Consider the following 22,443-nt stretch of genomic DNA (forward strand, 5'->3'; position numbering starts at 1 on the left):
AGCCTAAAGCAACACTAGAAGGCTGTCTACCATGAAAATTCAACTCAGTTACACTGGGGTCTTAAGATGGCAAACATGGAAGAAGCTGACATTTATAATTTACTGTCTGTTGTCAGCCACTGCTTTTAATAAAACTGTGCTTGCTCAAATGCTATTGAAATTCTTCTTTCAATTCAGTGCCTTGTGAATTCTGCTTAAAAAAACAACATGCCACTACAGCATGTGGGGGTTTTGTTTTGTTTCATTTTGTTTTGTTTGTTTTGTTTTGTTCTGCTTTGTAGGAGGATATCAGGGTAGCAGTAGAACAGGGAGATGATATCCTTGGAAGTATTACAAAACCAGTTACTGAGAATCCTGAATATAAACTGAATCAAGATCAGCTAGACAATCAAACAACGGTAGAAAGGTAAGAGGTGTGAAATACTAAATATGCTGCTTTACTGCTTTTTTTGACCCCTCCCCAACTCCTTTATTTAATTCCATATTTATTTTGCAAATAAGCAAATGTTGCAATGTGAACATTACAGAACATTTCAGAAACAACTCCTCTGTTGTGATATCTGTCCTGAACAAAGTAACCCCCTAACGCCCAGTGTGGGGTCACCTGGCTGTAGGGAAATGGGGTTGGAATTCTGATACCACACAACACTAGTCTTCATTTCATTTTTGTCACATTTGGACTATATACTTGAGTATCTTTTCCTTATTTTAAAGAATAACAATGCTTTGTTTAGAAACTAAAGTGCAATCCAAGAAATTTTGCTACTGTACAGAAGGCATGAGGGGAAGACTGAAGTAATAAATCCCTTCTTTTCAGTAGATTTGTCCATTTCCATTAGGTCCTTTTGAAGTGGGAGGTGTTTTTTCTTTTAAACCTGGTAATTTATCAATGTTGTTAGTAGCCTTTAAAGGGCTGCTAGGGAGTACACCACTCTTGAAGTATCTATGCACCAATTTCCTATGTGCTTTCTTTGGGCATATAATTAATAGGTATTGCTTTCCTTTGCTCCCTGCCTGCCACATACACCCCCCCCCTCACATTACTGCCAGATTTGAAGACATTATATCACTGTAGCACAGATGTAAATTTTCACAAAGCTATGAAAGCATAGCTCATTTCCCCCAGGCAGTATTCTGCATTCTTTTTTTGTCTGTCATTCTGTGTTTCTGTTACACTCAGGCTGACTTTCTTTCCAAATAACTGTCCATTCCAACCCACAAAGCTTGGCAGAAGTCACGTTTTGGTCACTGTTGCTATCAGCTATCCAAGGACAATCAGGGTGGGGGTTGCTAATTTATCCATAACATTCCTGTTCAATACAATATCTGATGGAAGTTGGAACAAACTCTGTGTGTGTGTGTCTGCTTTTTCTCTAGTTGGTTTTAACTTGTAAATTCAGAGTTCATTTCTGTACTGTTAAAGACAAAAGTTCATTAAAATTCTGATGTGTAGCCTTCCCTGGATATAGCCTAAGTATAGCAAAGTGCACTTTATAAAGTCCATGGGATGTCATACTGTCAAATGTAATAATAGAAGGTAAGTTAGGAAGTGAAAGTTTTAAGTCATTTGCCAAAATTGTAATCCAAGAGGGTTTTCCTCATCGTGGTACAGCTCTACAACTGCCCATGATATTTAATTAATAATTCTGGTTGGAAGAGAGGGAGCAATGACCTTCAGGTTTATCATGAGCTGTGCTCCAAAGAAGGAAATGTAAGGGCAACTGGCTGGTCACAGCAGTACAAATTTTACCTTAATTTTTCCTGATAACCTAAGGCTTGGGCTCCTCTGAGTCTTAACCCACACACATTTACATATCTTATTTATATATGTTAGCCCTAGCTCCCCATGACCCCAGGCCAAAGCTGAGAAAGTGCTTAAAATAAACACTTGCCCATTTTTCAGGACTTAATGTTTGTGTTGAGTTTCAGTTTTTTACATCAGTGTTATTGTAGGAAATGATACTGTGTGATACAGAAAATGTTTCCTGTATCCAGTTTATTTGTCCTGAAAAATAACTCTTTTGGGAAGGCTTTTTATTTACTGTGCAGGATTGCATTGTCCCTTGAAGATTCCACCCATCATTCCTAAGAGTATTTTTTTAATGTGTTTTGCTTTGATTTTTAAAGGCTACTGGCTCAGTTACATGAAACAGAAACCGCCTTTGATGAGTTTTGGATTAAGCATCAGCAAAAACTAGAGCAGTGTCTGCGCCTTCGGAATTTTGAACACAATTTCAGAGAGGTGAGAACTTCTTGGTGGTGGTCAATATTTGGTAATATGGAAATTATTAGAAAATGCTTCCTGCTCTTGATTTTACAGTTCTTGTGTATACTTGAAAGCATTCTCCAACCTTTTTCTTGTACTTGCCCTTACTTGACACACTGCTATCTTTACTAGTTTGAATTCTTGCCTATAGAGACATAACTTTTTCTTTTTTTTTTTCTGCAGGCTTAGGATTTTTTTTTCCATGAACCTAGCTGTGTATAAGCAGTCAAAAACTCCTTTGAAACCTGCTCTGTACTACTGAAGCATAAAATGCTGCTGCATTTCATCTTGCCAATAGGTCCTTTTATGGAACCAAGTCTTAACAAACATTCTGGCTGAAATTTTATGAAAACTGTTTCCAAACCCTGTGGGTGGGAAGTTGCAACCATAGTGTTAGAAGCTGGGTGGAGGCTGAACTACAATTTTCACAGCCAGTTTCTGATGTCATATTGTTTAACTCATGTGCTTGATGGAGCCCTTTATTCTGGTGTAGCTGATCTCGGAGCACAGCACCTGTGCCTCCAGAAGAGCACCACTCAGAAACCCTCTTGCAAGCATTTATCTGTCTCTAAAACAATTGCTGGAGTGGTGACCTCTCTGTCATGTTTTGCTGTTAACACTAGTGTTGTTTTGTGTCCTTGTCATCTGGTAAAAGCAAGATCATAAATGTTTCCTTAGCATTAGTTTTCTTGCATCTTTTTCAGTACTAGGAAACAGGATAACTTCACTGCCTTTTCTTTGTATTTCTTTTCCTTTTGAATTGGGGGGGAAAGGTAGGCTGACAAAAAAAGGTGCTTTGTCTCTGTGCCCCAGTTACCACATAATATGAGTCACCTGACTGCAAATAGTGGCTATCAGTTATTAAATTGGTGGGTCTCCGGAGAGAGGGAGCTCTCTTCATTCATATATTGCTGTGTCTCATTTCAGGTCAAAGCAGCTTTGGATATTGTGTCTGAGAGACTGTCTGCTTTCACAGATGTGGGAAACAGCCGTTCACATGTGGAGCATATTTTGAAAGATCTTGCCAACTTTGAAGAAAAATCACATGTAAGAACTCTGCAAGTCTCCTTAATTTCTACTATGACAATGCACATGCAGAGGGGAGTGGGATTTGGTTGTTGAGTGTGTCAGCTTAAGCTGACAAGGCAGAATTGGCATCTCAGGTAATGTACAGAAGGAATCTGAAATAAAGTCTTTAACCATTGGAGCAGAGTAATTCTTGGACATCCCTCAATAAAGAGCAGACTGACCAGACACAAAGTGTGATTGCTTCATGTAAGAATTGCATGAAGTGATGAAGTGTCTACACAGCCACGTTTTGCATTTACTGATCAAGGGAGCACTTCCATTCTTATTAAAGCAATGTCTTTCAATAAATCTTAGAAATAAGAAAGATGTGTATTGAATGTACAATAAAGATGGCCAACAGAAACATACACCCAACAATACAGAAAGGGAACTTTTTCTGATCTGTGGTTCACAATGAAACAAATTGCTCTCTAAATGAGGTTGTTGCTCTTAAGGCTGATATAGGTATTTTTTAATTTGAGTTCAGATTGTTGCTGTACCCTAAATTGCATTTGTACACACACAGACCCTGCTGAATAAGGCATGGAAAGACAACAGTGGTTCCTTCACAAGGAGGCCTGTGATTAAACTCACTGTTATTTCTGAGGTACTCTGGTACATGAAAGTTCTTGGACATCTGGAAAGACAGGAAATAACTTTGATTTATTAAGCAAGCCAGATATTACCTAAAGATGTATTCTTTATCAATATGTGTATTTCACTTCATAAAAACAATTTTAAATTTTTTTCATTGGTCTCGATCCAAGGAAAGATGTACTTTAATCAGTGCTTGTTTTCTTAGGAAACTGTAGCAAAAGCCAGAATGTTAGCCTCAGAGCGTGATGCTTTTATTCAAAGCAATCATTATGCTGTGGACTCCATTATTCCAAAATGCAGTGAACTTCATCATCTCTGTGATGCCTTGACTACTGAGACAGAACGGAGGAGAAATCTTCTTAACAAATCTCTGGAACTGCATGACTTACTAGAGAAGGTAAATTTAGTGTGCAACAGTTGTTTCCCAAAACCTCAGTTGTACAATTGTCATAATGGTAAGTAGCATTATCTGACTGTGTTGGAAGTTTTCTCTTTAAATAGCTGAATTCATGACAAGGTTGAGTTGTTTTAGACTCTCAGTATGTGATGCTGACATTGGTGCATTCTGAGCCTGTTCTTCTCTGTTTCCAGTCTATGAAGTGGTGTGATGAAGGAATTTACCTGCTGGCTTCCCAGCCGGTAGATAAGTGTCAGTCTCAGGATGGCGCAGAATCCGCATTACAGGAGATTGAAAAATTCCTGGATACTGGTGCTGGCAATAAAATCAAAGACGTGAATAAAATTTACAGAGAGTATGCACATATCCTCAGTGAAGACCTAAAGGTACCAGAAGATGTTTATATGTGTCCATTTTAGAATTGCTCTCTTGTACTGCCACTGATAAAGCTAAATAATCAGTACTAGGAGTTATACCTGTGAACTGGAAAGCCAATACATTTCTGTGCCTGAGTCTCATCGTATCTTTGGATAAGCATCAAGGGCTTCAGAGACTTTTCATAACTACTCAAAATTTTCAGACTATAAAATTACTTTAAAAAAAAAAATTCTCCCAAGCAAGTGTTTGAAATACCATTCATTTTATGTAGCAAAAATGTGCTACTTTTTATTTTTATTTTTTAGAACTTAAGAAATGTAGTGGTTTCAGGTTTGCTAATTTCTTTAATATTTCACCAATATTCATTTTCTTTCTTCATGATTGATCTCTTCATGTAACAGAACCTTTGGACACTCAAAAATAATTTTTTTTAATTGAAACTTGAATCCCAGATTTGTCTATAGTAAGCACACAAAGTATTTTTGAAGTGATGTTCCAACTTTTAGGTGTACTAAATCACAATAAATTACACCTTGTTAAGAGTGAAGAGTTAGTGTAATATTTCTATATGTGGTATAAAAGTAATTGCAATTTCAAATCAATATGCTGTAGATGCTCTAGATGTCAATGTAGCTTGTTGATAGGACTCTGACAGGAATTTAAAAATTATAATAAATTATTTTTTTAAATTCAAGTTGTTTTTTATTTCCATGGGAACTGTAGGAACATGTACAAAAGGTTTTCCAGAAGCAAGAAAGTATGGAAGAAATGTTTCAAAAGCGGCAAGTAAGTCTTAAGAAGCTGGCAGCTAAGCAGACACGTCCTGTTCAGCCAGTTGCTCCAAGACCTGAAGCATTTGTAAAATCTCCTTGTACCTCTCCAGGTAAGTAACTGTATTAGCCTTTAGTTTTTTTGTACTATGCCGAGAAACTTAAAGAAACTTCCAGCCATAATTTGTGGTTGCACAAACATCTGTGTCAGATCTGATCCAGTTCTAACTTCCGTTTGATTCTGGTTTACATGTGTAGGTCTTCAAAGAGAAAACATGTCCAGCTCAGAAAGCAACGTACTTCGGAGGGTAAACTACAGAAAAGGAAAGGTATTTTTTTCACTTTGCACATTTCACACATGTACTACTTGAAAAAGTCATAGTACAACAGAATATTCAGGAACTCTCAATAGGTGAGGGAGTTCTACTGAAAAAGTGATGGCATCGTCCCAGTTGGAGTAAACTGGTGAAACAGTCATGTAGTTTAAATAGGGGCTGCTCTGTTGCTGGGCTGGTTATGAGGAGGGTAAAGTAAATAGTTGCCAATATTAGGAAAAATGTTAGGGGCAGCAAAATACTAAGTCTATGAACAGGAAATATTTTTTATTTGCCAGTAGTAATTGGCTACTCTTAAAACCATTGACAGTGAAGAAGTAGTTGTCATTGGCTCCAAGACAGCTTCCCCTGACCTAGTGTGTTGCCATTCCCAAGTGGGGATGGTCTTCCTGCCCTGCCTGCAGGAAGGGAAGCATCCTGACAGTAGCAACAGAAACAAGTAGTTTCTCACTGGGTTAGAGTTGAATCAACTCAGCAAAGGTTCAGCCAAAGACAAGGAAGGCAGGACCACATGACCAGGATGGACAACATTTGGAGAGAAAAGGGGTAGTTGAAGGAGGGCTTGAAAGCAGAACCCCTCTCTCTTTTCAGCAAGCCATAGTTAGGTTTAGGCATTACGGTAAAAGTTTTAAGAGTGAATTTATGTGTCAGGTTAAGAAGTAACCAGAAAGTTAGCACACAGTTCCTTATTTTTAGCTTGGAAAACAGACTAAGGCTAGTGTTGCCTACAAGATTTTGCTGGTGCTCTGATGTCTTCTTGAAAAGGGGCTTTGAACCACCATCTTTTCTAAACTGGCTTTTGATGGAGAGCTTTCCACATCCAGATGCTGTGTGCTTCAAGACCTTCAGGGTGACTCAATTTTTCTCAGTGTTCTTGCAAACTGCCTTCATTTTTAGTGGAGTACAGTCTTTCCAGTGAAAAGTGCTGAGCACAAAGCTCTGTATTTTTAAAGTGTTTTTTCTGCGTCTGTGATGTCATGATTATTTTTTTCATTGTTTGCTTCCTTCTTTAGAGTGAAATGACTGAACTCCACCAAAGCAGAGGAGGATCCACAATGGATGATGAAGAAAACCTAGCTGTGTTACGGCAGTAAGTATATTTTGATAAGCAAAAAGTGTGGGTTTTCTCTGATTTGGTCCTAGCAAAGCCTGAGTTTGGCTAAGGATTTGATAAAACAAGTGTATTTCTCTGAAATAAACCTCAGTACTTTTTGGAATTCACTGGCTATGGTCTGTGCACAGAGGAAGGCATTTCAGTCTGTCTGCAGCATTATTTACAGTTTGGGTAGTACCGGAGTCTACTTTTGCTGCGGTGAGGTGATGCTATGGCAGGACAACTACATATTTTCATTTCAGAGATGATCCAGTTTTGAGTAACAAAACCCCTGTAAATCTATTGAAGGTTTTGGTCTCCATGCTTTGAGTCTTTGTCTTTTTATTGGACTCTTTTTAGTCCCTGTTTTGATATATGTTACCAAAAAATCACTTCTATAAAAACTGAAGAGCATAACATATGTTAAAGAAATTACTTATTACCACCTGCAATGCATATAGCAGACCGTTCATTTTCACTTCTAAACTGGCTACTTATATTTTTTACTGTTTCAACCTTCTGTTACATCACACAAAATCACAAGGGAAGGAGTTTGGGGAGAAGTATGATTCAATGCTTTATCATTATGGAAATTAAACTTAAAGCATCATTGAGATATTTAAAGTGTACCCTGAATGCCTCTAATTTAAAATTACCAGTGTAGCTTTAAGTCTGTTTGATAATCCTATGTAGCTCCAACTCCAGCTCCCATAGTAGTTGCAAACACAGTATAACCAGACTTTGTACATACGATGATAAAACAGTCTACTGCTTCAATTAAGTTACTTCAGCACTGAAACTGCCATATTTTATGTTTTCCTGTTCAAACACATTTTCAAAAAACTTAAGATGTTTTAAAAATATGTATGTCTCAGTAAGGATATGGAATATCCATGGAACATCACATTTTCTTTTACCTGTAAATTGTTCTTTTATTGTCTGAAGTAAAGAAGAAACACGGACAAAATTAATGTTCCCCCATTACTTTATGTAAGTGAATAGACCCACCTTAATCATCATTCTTTGTCCACAGGCATGTAATGAATGAACTTATCGAGACTGAACGAGCATATGTGGAAGAACTTCTCTGTGTTCTTGAGGTAAAGACTGTTTCACTTTGGATGTTAGTGAATCTCTTGCATTTCATGGATGCTCTTACATTTTCCTTACCACCATAAAGCCTCTGTTCTGTCAAGCAATGTGGTCATTATATTTTTCCTTTTTCATCATATTTTCACAGAGGCAGCAATATGTCAATCTTTTTCTAGAAATAGTCATACAACTAAAATTTTGTATTAGAAAACATAAACTGAGCAGAAAATTAGATGGTGCCTTAGTATTTAGATGGAATCACAGTGAGATTTGTAATGATCATTAATTCCTGAAAAAGTTCTTTCCACAGTCTTGGGTCTGTTCCAGGAAGGTCATGAGTCACACAGGAATGTGAATCTGCATCAAGAGACTACTGTGTCAGAAAAAAATTGTTTCTGACATGTTTCTTTGCATATCTTTAGGTGATCTTCCACATGTCTTGGCTACAACTGTGGGAATAAAATGCCTTGTAATAAAATCCTCATTTGAAATCATCAAGGAGGCAAAGGTGCTTCTTTTGCTCCACAGTTGTGGAGCCATGATTGCAGCACTGAAATACACTGCAATATTTTTTCCCTCAGGTTTAAGTCTTCAGCTATAGATGTGTCATTTTCATGTAATCCAATTTGATTGCAGGGAATGATGAAGCTGCAGATAACTATGGCTGAATAATTTGATATTCTTGGTGTCCATATGAGTGTTAAGCTCCTAAATAGGAACTGTCTAAAGTTATGGACCAAGACTGATAATTTCTGAGTACATACCTTCAAGTAAGAGTAGTGTATGATGGTTTTGGACTCTGGTCTTGGTTTTGCTAGTTTGTGCTAAGCTTTCCACAGCATTTATATCCTATGTTCAGTCCAAGTGTTGGAAGTGTTAACTACAGTGAGATCGTCACATCTGACGTGTGATAATTAACCCAAGTCAGTTTGGAGTGGGACTTAAAGATCACTTTATTCTCTGCTTTTGTATGCAATGCGTCTGTACAGGTCTATTCATAAAATCAAGACTTGAATAGTTGGAGGATTTTTGGTCCTTACTGCTGCTACTGGAGCATCTTTCTATTCTGTGGTATTACTCTTGTTCTCCACAGAGTGCAGTGCAACTCCTGTCTTGCTAGGCCAAGTGTCTTGGTCTTGTGCCACTGTGATGACCACTCCAGTAGTCATGCTAGGCACACCTCTCTATGCCTCCTTGCAGTTTGGTATCCCTCTAGCTTGAACTTGGGTGATTGGGAGTGCCAGCAGTAATTCTGGATCAGATACTTGCCGAGGTATGGCTCAGTGGCAGTCTTCCAGCTTCTGAGTAATTCTAGTTATTAGTCCATAGTTCTGGCTGTTCTCCCATTCTCTTTGTTTCTCTTATTCTATTAATCTTTCAATTTTTTCATGTAAAATAAGCTGGTACTCCTTTGTAGAGACAGTGTCTACTTTAATTATGCCCTATTTGTTTGTCATGCATTTTCTGTCTGCCGAGGATTCTGATAGGAAAAAAACAAGGTAGTTTCCCAAGATTGATTATTTGGAAACTGCTATAGCTTATTCAAGATCAATAATTTTTCTTTAATTAATAGCCATGATCATCCCACTTTAGTCTGGGAAATTCAGTAATCTTTACTGGGAGAAGAATACTGATCTAGTCTATTTTTAGGTATTGAATTCTGCCCTTTTTTCCACTTACTTGGGTGGTTTTAGAACAGCTTTCAAATGAAAGACTAAGTAAGGCCTTAAATATTTTTAAGGATTAAATAATCTAAGATTAAATAATCTCTGTGGCTGCATTAAATAGCTTTCTTTCTCTTTTCTTAAAACACAATTACTGCACAGGTAGTAAAACACTAAGATTTTTATAATAAATTTTAAACATATATCAGCCTAAAGTGAAAAAAATGACAAAACCTTTTTGTTGATGTATGTATTTCATGCTTTTGTTCCTTCAAAATTCACAAGTAATGAACTCTGTCAGGCATTCTTTAGACTTCAGCTAAATTCAATACTCCTTTTTTGTCAGTGCTGGCTGTGCTGCAATTTTCGATATCATTGTGACTTAAAGTGGAAATCACTCTCTTGGTGCAGCTCTTCATCTAAAGTGCATGGTGGCTGCAGTAGTTCTTTTCCTGTTAAAAAAAAATTACCTCCATTTTATCTAAATTATTTTTAAAATTTTTAAGGCTGTACAGTTTTTCTTAATTTATTTATTCCACCCTCTCTCTTTCAGGCTCTGCATTTTTCTACTTGAGGGCAGGAGAAATATAAGAAAGGAACCAATGTTTAGCTATTTATGAACTCCATCATCTTTACATATACCACTAGGGTTTTCTTTTTCTTTTTCTTTTTCTTTTTCTTTTTCTTTTTCTTTTTCTTTTTCTTTTTCTTTTTCTTTTTCTTTTTCTTTTTCTTTTTCTTTTTCTTTTTCTTTTTTCTTTCTTTTTTATGGTGTTAGAGGAAAAAATGCCCAAAGCTATTTAAAAGGGCTGATTCTGGGTTCATTGAAAAAAATAATTCTGTCCTATTCAAATGCTTGAATTCCTCAGGTTAGCTGACTTTACCAGCTAGTTCTTCTACTTTTGTAGTTTGGACCCCATGTCAAAATTGAAAATCTTAACTGGAGGTGCACTTTTGCTTATCTTTTCTTTTAGTCATTTAGTTTGTTATAATTTGGTGTGGTTTATTATAATTAGTGTGACTTAATGCAAGGATAACCTTGTGTTTGAAAAAAATTTAAAAAACAAACAAAGCCAAAAAGAAACAAAGAGAGAAAAATCTAACCTAAATCTAAAGAAGATAGGATCATTTTCCTTCAATACCTGTATGCTAAGAAATCTACTTATATTAAGAAATCTGCTTATAATGCAGGCACTAGATAATTCTTGCCATTTTTCTGGTTGATTTGTTGGGAGTGTTTTGTCTGATTAGGGTTTGTAAGTGTTTTGAGAGAATGCAGATAAGTGACCTCAGGGCCAGAGGAGAACAGTCCTAGGCTAAAGCCACTTGTGTCCTTTTCTGTGCCAGATAAACAGACTAGATAAAGTGTGCTTCTATGACAAGTGGGAGATAGGTAACAAAGCATGTGGAAGTACCTTAAACAGAATTTTTAGCTTCATGGCTTCTGTTACCTGCAGAAATAACTACAGTCAGCTTATTCCTTCGTAACAATGGCTAAGACAGGCATGAAGGTTTGTGTGTGTACTGAAATTATGGCTCTAAATTCAGATGTTTGAAGTCTTAGCAAATAGAGTATGAGTTATAATTTGTATGCAGTATAGATATGTAGAGCCTTTATTTGGTGAAAACTATTGCAATCTTTGTTTTATCCTCACTTATCTAGAATTGCAGGATTTACTCAAGTGTCTTTCTAAAGACTCTATGTGTGTCTGAGTGGGGTGATGGAAAACCAGAATTTGTATCCTTCTTTCATGATTAATACTGAGCTCTTTCTTGTCTGTCTGCCTGAAGGCAGACTGCCTTGTTAGAGAGAGAAGTACTGCAAGTAAAGGGGAGATAATAATTGTGCCTCTCTTCTGTGTCACAGGGTTACGCTGCAGAGATGGACAACCCCTTAATGGCTCATCTCATTTCACCAGAACTGCAAAATAAGAAAGATATCTTGTTTGGGAATATGGAAGAAATTTATCACTTTCACAACAGGTGAGGATTTGCATTCGATTCTAAGAACAGCATTTGGATAAGAATCTTTACTTTGTATTTTAATCTGCCTTAGATTGCTAAAGGATCCTTACAAAGTTCTACTTGTCTATATGGCATGTCAACATTGTATTTCATAAAAGAGGAAAAGCAAAATATCTATAAAAGATGAGCAAGCTGTGTGAAATAGCATATATGCAGTACACAGGTAAAATTTTGCATTGTGGTCATCCTTCTGAAGCAAGATATTTGGATCTGGTTACAAGATAATTAAAGTAGGTTTTATCTGGGTTTCTTTTTTAAAATTACTTTTGGTATGGAAAGTGAATTATGGTTCTAAACCACAAATTCTCAACTCTTACATCCGATTGAGGGTGATAAATGTCTATTTCTATAGGTGTATTAAATAATATATAAAATTTATATGTAAAACCATAATTATTTTTTATATACATTAAAATATATATTGAGTGACCTCTCTGAAGTCTGAATCCTTGCTGCTAGAGAGGTATTTCTTCATAGGATAATATTTAAATTTGTAGGAAAGGCTAATTGATTTTTAAGAGAAGTTAAGCATATTAAATGGTTGTTTCTTATTCAGGCAAAACTAGAATGAGAGTTTTGTCACTGATTTTTTTAGTTTGTTTTTTTTGGTGGATATATTTTTAGTTTTGGGAAGGTGGTTTTTGGGTTGTTTGGTGTATGGTGTTTGGTAGTATTTGGAAGCACAACCCAAACACTTTAAACTGTCCAAATCCTGCTGCTGAATACATAAGGAAGGGAAATTAAATCCCCTTCCTTCTCCAACCCTTTATTTGATTTCAGTTGCAGCAACAGTAAACTAAAAGGAATTGGTCAGAATATTTGTTTTAATTTGCTATCCCCTTTAAAGTACATGATCTAGAAGACTTATGTTTAGTTTTGTGGCATTACAACTGTTTCAAAAAGTTTAGAAAACTAATTGCAGGACTGTGAACATTATAACAACTTTCTTTAATTTGTGCTCTAAGAAAATTATCTTTCTCACAGAATATTCTTGAGAGAACTAGAAACCTATGTAGAATACCCTGAACTAGTAGGACGGTGCTTTCTGGATCAGGTACGTGTCACCTTTTGCTGGCACTTCATTCACAAACCTCTTCAGGGCTGTAACATGAGAGTGATTCTCATGTAGCAATTACCACCACATCCCCTTTGTTTTTCCTGAGCAGGTAATAGGTTGAAAATGTAGATGTTATTTGCAAGTTAGAGATATTTTCCCCTGTGCAGCACTATTGATTTTGTTAGAAAAAACTAGTATCTTGTTAAAAGAAAACTGCTTTTTAAAAGTGGCAGTCAGGAAAGCATGAAGAGGAGTCATGCACTGCGTTGTTTCACATCACTATAAATGATTGGTTTACTTGGTTAGATTTCTTTGTTTTGTTCTTTCCTGTTTTCTTTAACGAGTACAACCCAACAGAGTAAGTCCATTTTTGTTTCAAAAATAGAAAGCTATGACAAAAATGAACTTTTTTTAATCGGGGATGTACTAAACAATGAGCCTCACCTGTAGTATACTAAAGGCCAAATAAGAATGTGTGTATGGAAATCAGACTCCTGCTGTTGCTGCCTACTGGTGCTCTAAAGCTCCTGGGAGGAGCCATCCCTCTCGCTTCTGTTTACTGGCTACATCCATGGAGATGCTGTTTCCTAGACTGAGAGATGGAGGTACTTCTGTGACTCTTGATTTCCTACCTGGTCTTTCCTTTATATCCATGGTTACTATGACATTTTCAACAGTTTATTTTTTTTTTTTTCACTTTCAGCAAGTGCTGAAGTCATGCTATTTAACTTTTGAAGTAGTAAGGGGGAACAAACTGCTTGGTTTACCTTAGTGCAACTCTCAGTGAAAAACACATCTGTGAAATTAAAATAAAGAAAAAGGACAAAGTCTTTTAAAAAAGCTACACAGTGGGTCTGATGGCTGGGCACTCATAAAGATGTTTTTCATACTGTAGTAGAAATAGATTTATAAATGTAACATATGCTTCTTCATAAAGTGTTTAACATTCAACTGAAGCAAAAATTAACAGGAATGTCTTATTTTGCAAATTAATAGCCATTACAAAATCAGTGATTTTGCAATTCCTTGGGGCATCCCAAACATTGTTTTAAACAAAAAACAATGATTCAACTTCTGTTGGTGGTGGATTTTTTCATTACATTATTGAAAATGAAAACATTGTTATGAACTTTGTCTATTAGAGTCACAAGAATTAATGAACTTTTTGCTTGTCTCCCCAATTCCAGATGGAAGACTTCCAGATTTATGAAAAATACTGTCAAAATAAACCTCGATCTGAAAGTTTGTGGAGGCAGTTTTCAGACTCTGTATTTTTCCAGGTGTGCTCACTTGAATCTTTAAAATAATGATGCCTTTGGTTTGGTTGGGGTCTGGGGTTTTTTGTTTGGTTTATTTTTACTGAATCTTCTCAAGAACAAATAGCACTAATACTGATTAGTGTCCTGTTGAAATCCAACACTGGTTACAGGAATGTCAAAGGAAACTCGACCACAAGCTCAGTTTGGACTCATACTTGCTGAAACCCGTTCAAAGAATAACCAAATACCAATTATTGCTGAAGGTAAGTATTACTAAACTATAATGCTAAGCAAATTTTGTGCATTTTTTTTTTTTTTTGAATGCTGCTTCTCTCCTCCTGCTGAAGAGAAAGCTAAATGTTAGTGAACAGATGTGTAAACGGAAACACACAGGTCCCTGTCCATCAGTTTTCAGCTCAGTTCTTTTTTCTTTCAGTCAAAAAACTTCTAATAAGCAAACATTACACAGAGACTTCCTGTGTAACTACTTTTGCCCTTAGATTGCAGCTGAAAAGAAGGTGAGAAGTTGATGAGGGGAAACCAGAAGGTCCAAGAAAACTTCGTTTCAAAGATGATAGAGTGTCTGAAGTATTTCAGTTATAGTCTCCCCACCCATATTGCAGGAACTTGCCTTGCTGGACTCTAGGAAATGCACTCGACAGAGGGCACTCTATCGTGTTTATATGAAGGATGCTGTTGTGATTCACTTAAATATACTACACTGAAAGAGCAAAATAAGAGCAATATACTATCTTAAATTTCTTTAAATTATTATATAACATTTTGTCATGTTTGAACTAAGAAATATTTCTCACAAATGCATGTTACAATTCTTGTATTTAACAGTAGCTTAAAAATTCACCTAAAACCAGATTTACTCTTGAGTTAAAATTGAGCTGTTAACAGCCTGTAAAGAATAAATAAACTTTAGTCTTGTGTAAAGAGAGGTGAATTATAAAGGTTTTTGACTTAAAATATCTTAACTTCCTACAGTCCATGAGTAAATTCTTATTTTCATACTGTGAAGTCAGAGGAGTTCCATATGAACTTGCTGCTGGTATCAGATTGGAAGATGCTGCTTCATCAATAATCCCTTTAGAGAAGGGATTCCTTTTTAAATGTGTAGACAATACCCAATGCAGTAAGTTTAAATCTGTTACTAGCATGTCAGGCCTTGCCATAATTAAAAGACTAAATTAAATTTGACTTTTAAAATTTGTTCACTTTTAAAAAGTAACAAATGGAAAAACCTTACCCTTTTGTTTGAGGACTGTTGGTTTGTTTTGGGTTTTGGGTTTTTTTTGCTGTTGTGATGAAAATGATGTTTGCAAAGTTATTCTTGTAAAATTCTTACATACAGCTTACAAAACCTCTAGATGAACAAAATATATCTGGCTAATGATCAGGAGAAATGAGAAGTAAATCTTTAAGATCTAATGAGGTCCAGCCACTATTGAACTAACTAGATTTTATGGTATAAAGCTTTACTTTGCTAACTTTAAAATCACAGAATTACAGAATGATTTATGTTAGAAGGGACATTAAAGGTCATTTCATTCCAATAGGCCTGCCTAAAATTCAGTGTTAATTTTTGAACATTCCTAGTTGCTACTGTTTCAAAAGCTAACTAAGTGTGTTGCCATTCCTTTGCACTCAGGAAATGCTGAAGTACAGTAAGAACTGTGAAGGTGCTGAAGATCTTCAGGAAGCACTAACTTCTATACTGGGCATTCTTAAAGCAGTTAATGATTCTATGCACCAGATAGCCATTACAGGCTATGATGTGAGTGGCAGTGTTTTTGCTTACTTTTAACTTTATTTTCACTTCTTTTTTAGATATATGTACAGCATGCCCTGTACTATGTGCTAATAACGAGAAGAGTGTTTTACAAAGCATGCCCTTAAATGTGTAATGAAAATAATAGAAAAGGGATCTCTTTATACTCTCTTGAAGTTCTCCTGCTGTGACTAATATTTTCCTCTGTCTACCTAAGGTTTTTTTTCTTTGATCTTTGTTTAAAACTACACCCAAAACTTTCAGTTCCCAAAAAAATAAAAAAAACCCAAAACAATACATAAGCAGATTTGGAGCAGAGTTTGGGAGGCAAAACCAAACAACCAAACGTGTATTGTTCTTCCCTCTCTCTATGCATGGTTCTCTGTGCCTCTGCTACTGGTACTCTCGACTGTAAAATCCTGTCTGAACAGTGTTGACCAGTGGAAATTGCATGTAAAAATTCAACACTGACTTTATTGCATTTCCAAATCCCAAATAAACACTGATATGAGAGATTATTGATGACAACAGACTTCTAAGGCCTGTTCAGAGTCTGTATTTTAATCTGATGTTACCTCTGTAACATGCCACTGGCTTTTTTTGGTTCCAGGGAAACCTGAATGAGCTGGGCAAGCTTTTAATGCAGGGATCCTTCAATGTCTGGACTGATCATAAAAAGGGTCACACAAAGGTGAAAGATTTGGCACGCTTCAAGCCAATGCAGCGACACCTCTTCCTCCATGAGAAAGCAGTGCTGTTCTGTAAGAAGAGAGAAGAAAACGGAGAGGGATATGAGAAAGCACCTTCTTATAGCTACAAACACTCCTTAAATGTAAGACACTGATCAGTCCTGATGGTCAAGGTACTTAGGGATTAGACAACATTCTAGTTTCATCTGAGCAAACCTGTGTTGCAGCATTGTATTGGGAACTTCACTCTTTCAGACAAACCTGACTGGTGCTGCAGGTCTGTGTTATTTTGTGTTGATGTCTGTCCAGATGAATGGCAGTTGCATTAATCACACAGAAAACACAGGGAAAGGTAATGTAAAAATCATGAAGGATTTGGTGGTCTGAATTTCAAAAGCAATGTTTTACAAGTCAGTCTCAATCTAATGTACCTAAACTCTTCTTCCCTCCAAGGCAGCCAGGCTAAAAAGCATTAAATCTCTTGTCTCCAACATGCAGATCGCAAATTGTTAGCTATTCTTTTCCTTGTGCAAGAAGCTAGAGGGGGTTTTCCTTTTCAGAAATAAGGTACCAAAGAATACCAGTAGCTTCCTGCTTCTCTTTTTAACATAATTGCAATGCAGTAGGTCAGCTTCTGTTCTCTTTACTTCCAGATGGCTGCAGTTGGAATAACAGAAAATGTCAAAGGTGATGCAAAAAAATTTGAGATCTGGTATAATGCGAGGGAAGAAGTTTACATTATACAGGTAAATAAAAATAACATGGCCCTACATTTAAAAAAAAAAAAAAAAAAATAAAATAAAATAAAAAAAAAAAAAAAAGGTGGCGGAGAGGAGGAAGAGTCTAACCCTAAGAAGATCTGGAAGTTTTTTCCTCTGTTCTATCACTAATCGAGTGTGATGAGAAAATGTAGGGAAAAAAAAGAAAACCTAAATCATGTTTCAATTGAAGAGTCTTCTGGGGGAAAAAAATAATTACGTCTTGCAATGTCCATAGAGAATATTGTATACACAATTACTGTAGCTGTCACTGGGGTAGTCGATGGCTTAGGAGATGGGGTTTGGCTGTAGCACATGCACAGCCTCTGCCTCAGCCTGTTCCAGTGGCTACAACCAGTTTCTGTTCACGGAAGAACTGGAGAGGGAGCTTTGTCTGTCCCTCTTGAATGATTCCTCTGAGGCTGCACTTTGGCCTGCAACTATTTATGTAATAACTATTCTGTGCTTGATGGCTGATTGTATTTATTTTTGGGTAGGCACCAACACCTGAAGTTAAAGCTACTTGGGTAAATGAAATAAGAAAAGTGCTGACAAGTCAACTGCAGGCATGCAGAGGTAAAATACTTTGGAGAGTCTCTTTTTTATTTTTCAATTTTTTTTAAAATCTATTTTCTCTTTGATCTTCAGATCCTGCCCTGTACACCTTCCCTGTGTAGGACACAAATAAATTTTAATAGTTCTTTTTCTTTCCTCCATTATAGAAGCTAGTCAGCACAGGACACTAGAACAAACACAGAGCTTACCTCTACCACTACCAGCATCATCTTGTGCAAGGTAAGTATGTTGCCACATCAGCCTGGATATCTTGTAAATATACTAATACATCTGATTTGCAGCTCTTCATTGCTCCTAGCCCTTAACTAGTCCTTGTGTTTTAAAGTTTTTCATTAGTTCTCTTCCTACTATAAAGCTGGAGTTTGTACATCTCCAGAACTGTTAAACTGAGCAGCAGTGGCATGTGTTCTGCCAGTTGATAGAGAATGCCACCGAAATGTAATTTTCTGCACCAGCCAAAATCCTGGTGGTATTACATGTCTGCTTGTTGACCAGCTGATTATATGCATTACAGTCCAGATAAAAAAGTTTTATGGACCAGCCTTTTTCTTCCTTCACTGTTCTTTTCCTTTACTTTTTCTTCCTTTTCCAATGTCATGTCACCTTCTTTTTCTTTTTTTTTGTCTTTTTTACAGCAGTATCTTTTCTCTGTATTTGTTCTTTTATTCCAAGTTACTTTTTTTTTAACCTAAGTGATGTGTTAATTCCTCCAGTGTCCTAATTTCTGAGTGAAGTTTGGGGTTTTTTTTCCATCCTTCACCATACCAACCTATATATTCTATGTTCCCATCTGTTGTTCTGCCCTTGTCTGACACCTCTCTTTGTCCTCTGCTACTCAGTCTGGTTTTTCATATGTGTGTATATACCTATGCAAAAGCCCATATGCTCATATCCATATGGTCTGTGCTCAAATATGCATTGGTAGCTCTCTGCCCTGTATCTTTAATGTACCTACTTATTGCTCAGAGAGAATTTCCCAGATACATCCCACATAGATCGTATTTGTAGAGTGTCTTTCTTTATCCTATTCCCAGATGGAGCTGTGGATTCCCAGTGATGGGAATCCACTGCAAGGTCCCTCATTTGTTCCTGTCTTAAGAGCCACTAAGAGGCAGAGTTTATTCCTTTATCTTTCTTGTTTTATTTCTAGTGCATTCAGGAGGAACCTGTTAGCTGCAAGTGAATGGAAATTGTCCTGAGCCATCTTTCCAGTAACTCCCACTGCCATAGTACATGTGATTGCAGTTAGCCAGGAGAATTGTTTCTCATTCATATGTTCTCATGGTCTTTAAATGCACAATCACCAATGATTTTTTCAGTCCTGGAAGCTGCAGTCTGGGAAGTAACAAATAAATTGTTTTCAGCCTATATATCTGTATGTAAAAGCCTGTGATTGAATTGATTGTCTTCATTCTCTTCTAATTAACAGTCCTTCACGAAACCACCTCAGAAATACCAAAAAAATGGAGGAGAAAAAAGCTGATCTCACAAGTGTAGAAGGTTGTGGCACTACAGTAGCACCAAAGTACCCTGAGAAAGGCAAAGGTGAGTTTGCCCGTACATATTGTGGTCTTTAATTGCAAGGAGCATGCCTGCACTGCAGATGCACAGGCAGATCCACCAGCAGAGTAGCCACGGTAGTGCAGGGGAGGCAGCAGCACTCCTGAACAGGCAGGGCTTCGCTGTTTTCAGCCCTAAGGCAGCCCACCCACAAAGTGTTGCCCACAATGCACCAGCATGCTGGTCCCATCTGCTCTTACCTTGAGATTGGTTTCTGCATTCCAGGTGTGGTGTGGACAGGCCCAAAGCTATCTTGAATGGATGGTAGCCAAAGGCAGGTGGGAACTATTTGTTAGGAGGCCAAAGTCTGCAGTAGGTCTTCTCTTAAAGCTGCCCAGCTTCTCAGGGTTCTCTTTCTCTGAAAAAAAATGTCTTGGCATTACCTGACCTAAGAGGAAGTTTTGTTTTGTTTTGTTTTGTTTTGTGTTTTCTCTTTAATTTTTTCCCCATCATAGAAATTATTTATTGAACCAGTACAAGTCCTTGCACACTAAGAACAACCGGACACTTGTGTTGTACCTGAACTTTCAGTTGTCCCTTCTCATCCTAACATGCAGATTCCCTGGCACAGCTGCAAATGACTTTTTGCCTTGAACTTTTCATGGCCTTCTCCCTTTCTGTCTCTCTCTCTTCCTTTGTAGACAACACTAGCTCTACCTCAGAGTGCTCTGTTCTGTCAAAAAAGCGCTTTACACTGCAGGGCTTTACTAACCTCAAAAGTCAGAAAGGTAACTTTTAAAAAAAAGGCTAGACTGTTTTCTGTGTAAGGCTGTAATTGGAGCATCACCTTGTGTGTGTGTGTAGTGTGGTAGGTTTTCAGTGTACACACTAGCTTGCTCTTCCAAGGTCAAGCTAGGTTCCTTAGTCGGTGCCTCTGACAGGGAGATTTCAAGGGAAGCCTACTCCAGAGTGGGAGGGGGAGATGCAGCTAGGAAAAGTGGGGCTGTGGAGATGCAAGAGGAGAGTGGTTTCCAGTGCCTCCAATCTCACTGTCAAGGCCAAGGACAGAGTTTATAGTGGCCATTCCTGTAGAAAAACTAGAGGAAGGAAGTTGTCTTCTGACCAGACACCTGGCCTGCTTCTAGCTTCAGTGGATCTGCCCCAAATGCACTCCACTACTTGGCAAAAAGGAATCAAGGTGAAAGTTTTACAGAGGATTTTTTTATTGGCATCCTTGCTAACAAAATTCTCAAAGTATAAATAACTACAGCAGAATGTGTCTGACAATGTTGTTTTGCTGGATACAAAAATAAGTAAGATTTCCTTATTCTTCCAGAAATGGTCTTTTCCTCCTTTTTCCTCTTACAGGCAGTAAGAGTTTGAGACTTTTCTTGCTTCCTCCTGCCAAGTAATCATACTGGTACAGTCACTTCTTGCTTTGAAGAGCTGTCTTTAAACACTCTGAATTGTATTAATGATTTCACTTGCTCAACAGCATGATATTTTCCCCCCACAAGCATCTTTCCAGAATGCCTGTTTAAAACCCAATTACCTTTGAGTTCTTTCTGGAGAGACTCCAGGGTTGTGTATCTAATGCTATTGAGGTGAGCACTGATGTCCCATGCTTGCCTTGACAGAAACTCCATCTCCTTCTGCTAAAAGCCAGACATTGCCAATGATACTACTAACAGGACCAGGTATTGCTGTAGCATTAGATTTACATAAAAATGATTGCTTAATTTGGTAATGTTTGTCTGAAATTGAAGTTAATTGTATTCAGTTGATGTCTAACCAATTTAGAAAAATTTACATGTATTTTCATCTATTACTGTAAAAAAAAAAAGTCAATTTATCTTCAAATAACTACTTTTAAATAGTTAATTCCTTCTGCTGCCATGTACCAGTGACAGCTAAAATTAGATTACAGAAATCCACTTGTTTTCCAGTGTAAACTCAAAGGTATTTAGCATGCAATCCACCTATTCTCTTTTTTCCAATTCTTCAATATCTCTCTTCTGTGTTTTTTACCTATTCATCCTTCTGCAGCTTCTCCTACCAGTCCTGACAAAAAAGCCAAACGGCACGAAGTAGTGAGTGACCCAACTCCTTTTGGTTTAAGAGGTACAGTGATGCCACGTCTTGCACTCCACAAGTACCCACACATCATGTAATATGTTACATCAGACTGCTGAGAATACCTGTATGATGCTGTTGTGTGTAGGAGTATTGACATCAGCTGTGTTTTTCCAAGTGGAACTATATATACTGGTTTTGATAACAGAACTAGTCGAAGCTTTACCTTGGTTTAAATAAAGTAGCATATGGATAACTCAGTTTTAGAAGACAGGGGGAAAGAGATCTGTTGCTGAAGAAAGAGCCAGAAGCCATGTTTAATGGAATTACAGGGGTGTCCAGCTGCTCTGCAACCATGGTTATCCATGTGTTAGAATCCACTGGGGCCCCTGTGGAGAGGATTTAACTTTTTAAAAAGCAAAAAATTCCAAAAATCACTGTCATGACAAATTTCCATTTTAGATCTGCATGTATCACTGCAGACACAGACCTGTTGCATCTTTCTTTGGGTGATAGTAGGCAACTTTTACTGCCCTGTGAAGCCCAGATGACTTAACCGAACCCCTTGCAGCAATTTGCCTCCCATCCTTCCAACTCACAGCTAAGCAGAGAATGGGAAAGTATTTCAATTAAACAACCTATTTCTAACCAACAGGGCTGATGGTGAAAGTTTGAGTACAAATCCCTAGGACTAATTAACTAGAGTAGTAGAGAGAACAAGGAGATCAGTCCCCCTCCTCCTGACTTTTTCCACCACTATCTCCTTTAGAAAATATTAGTCTAAAGGTGAAGCTGTTTCAATTCCTACCATCAGCCTCCTCTCCAGGTTTCTGAAGTCTTTGTCTTGTCTGTGAAAATGGTGCAAGCTCAGCTGCTGTGCTGGAGAAACTGCAACACCCTTCACCTTGCTGAACAGCAGGCAACGTTATCCTGGGCTAGACACGTGCAGAAACACCACAAGGGTGGATATGAGAGTTACAAGGTTATTCTTCTGCAGGTAGCAGGCAAAACTCTGAGATCTCTAGCTACCATGGAAATCCTGAGGGCCCAAAAAACGTCTGAAGGAAAA

At 37.3% G+C, this 22,443-nt stretch overlaps 1 protein-coding gene across 10 annotated transcripts in view; it reads left to right on the top strand.

The window, feature by feature from the left end:
* The window catches only part of MCF2L (MCF.2 cell line derived transforming sequence like), a 156,482-nt gene that overhangs the window by 128,305 nt on the left and 5,734 nt on the right, over positions 1 to 22,443 (top strand). For all 10 annotated transcript variants that reach the window (XM_083854903.1, XM_083854902.1, XM_083854900.1 and 7 more), the window contains 19 exons: positions 282 to 406; positions 2,128 to 2,242; positions 3,194 to 3,313; positions 4,137 to 4,328; positions 4,523 to 4,714; positions 5,430 to 5,589; positions 5,735 to 5,805; positions 6,825 to 6,901; positions 7,938 to 8,004; positions 11,528 to 11,643; positions 12,670 to 12,739; positions 13,930 to 14,022; positions 14,172 to 14,264; positions 15,659 to 15,784; positions 16,389 to 16,610; positions 17,121 to 17,213; positions 17,723 to 17,801; positions 17,948 to 18,020; positions 19,231 to 19,346. In XM_083854903.1, coding sequence (XP_083711029.1) covers positions 282 to 406; positions 2,128 to 2,242; positions 3,194 to 3,313; positions 4,137 to 4,328; positions 4,523 to 4,714; positions 5,430 to 5,589; positions 5,735 to 5,805; positions 6,825 to 6,901; positions 7,938 to 8,004; positions 11,528 to 11,643; positions 12,670 to 12,739; positions 13,930 to 14,022; positions 14,172 to 14,264; positions 15,659 to 15,784; positions 16,389 to 16,610; positions 17,121 to 17,213; positions 17,723 to 17,801; positions 17,948 to 18,020; positions 19,231 to 19,346 — 2,200 coding nt within the window. The remainder of the gene's footprint in view (positions 1 to 281; positions 407 to 2,127; positions 2,243 to 3,193; positions 3,314 to 4,136; positions 4,329 to 4,522; positions 4,715 to 5,429; positions 5,590 to 5,734; positions 5,806 to 6,824; positions 6,902 to 7,937; positions 8,005 to 11,527; positions 11,644 to 12,669; positions 12,740 to 13,929; positions 14,023 to 14,171; positions 14,265 to 15,658; positions 15,785 to 16,388; positions 16,611 to 17,120; positions 17,214 to 17,722; positions 17,802 to 17,947; positions 18,021 to 19,230; positions 19,347 to 22,443) is intronic.

The sequence above is a fragment of the Zosterops lateralis genome, assembly GCF_965231275.1.
Source record: "Zosterops lateralis genome assembly, chromosome: 2".
In the NCBI taxonomy this organism is placed as follows: Eukaryota; Metazoa; Chordata; class Aves; order Passeriformes; family Zosteropidae; genus Zosterops; species Zosterops lateralis.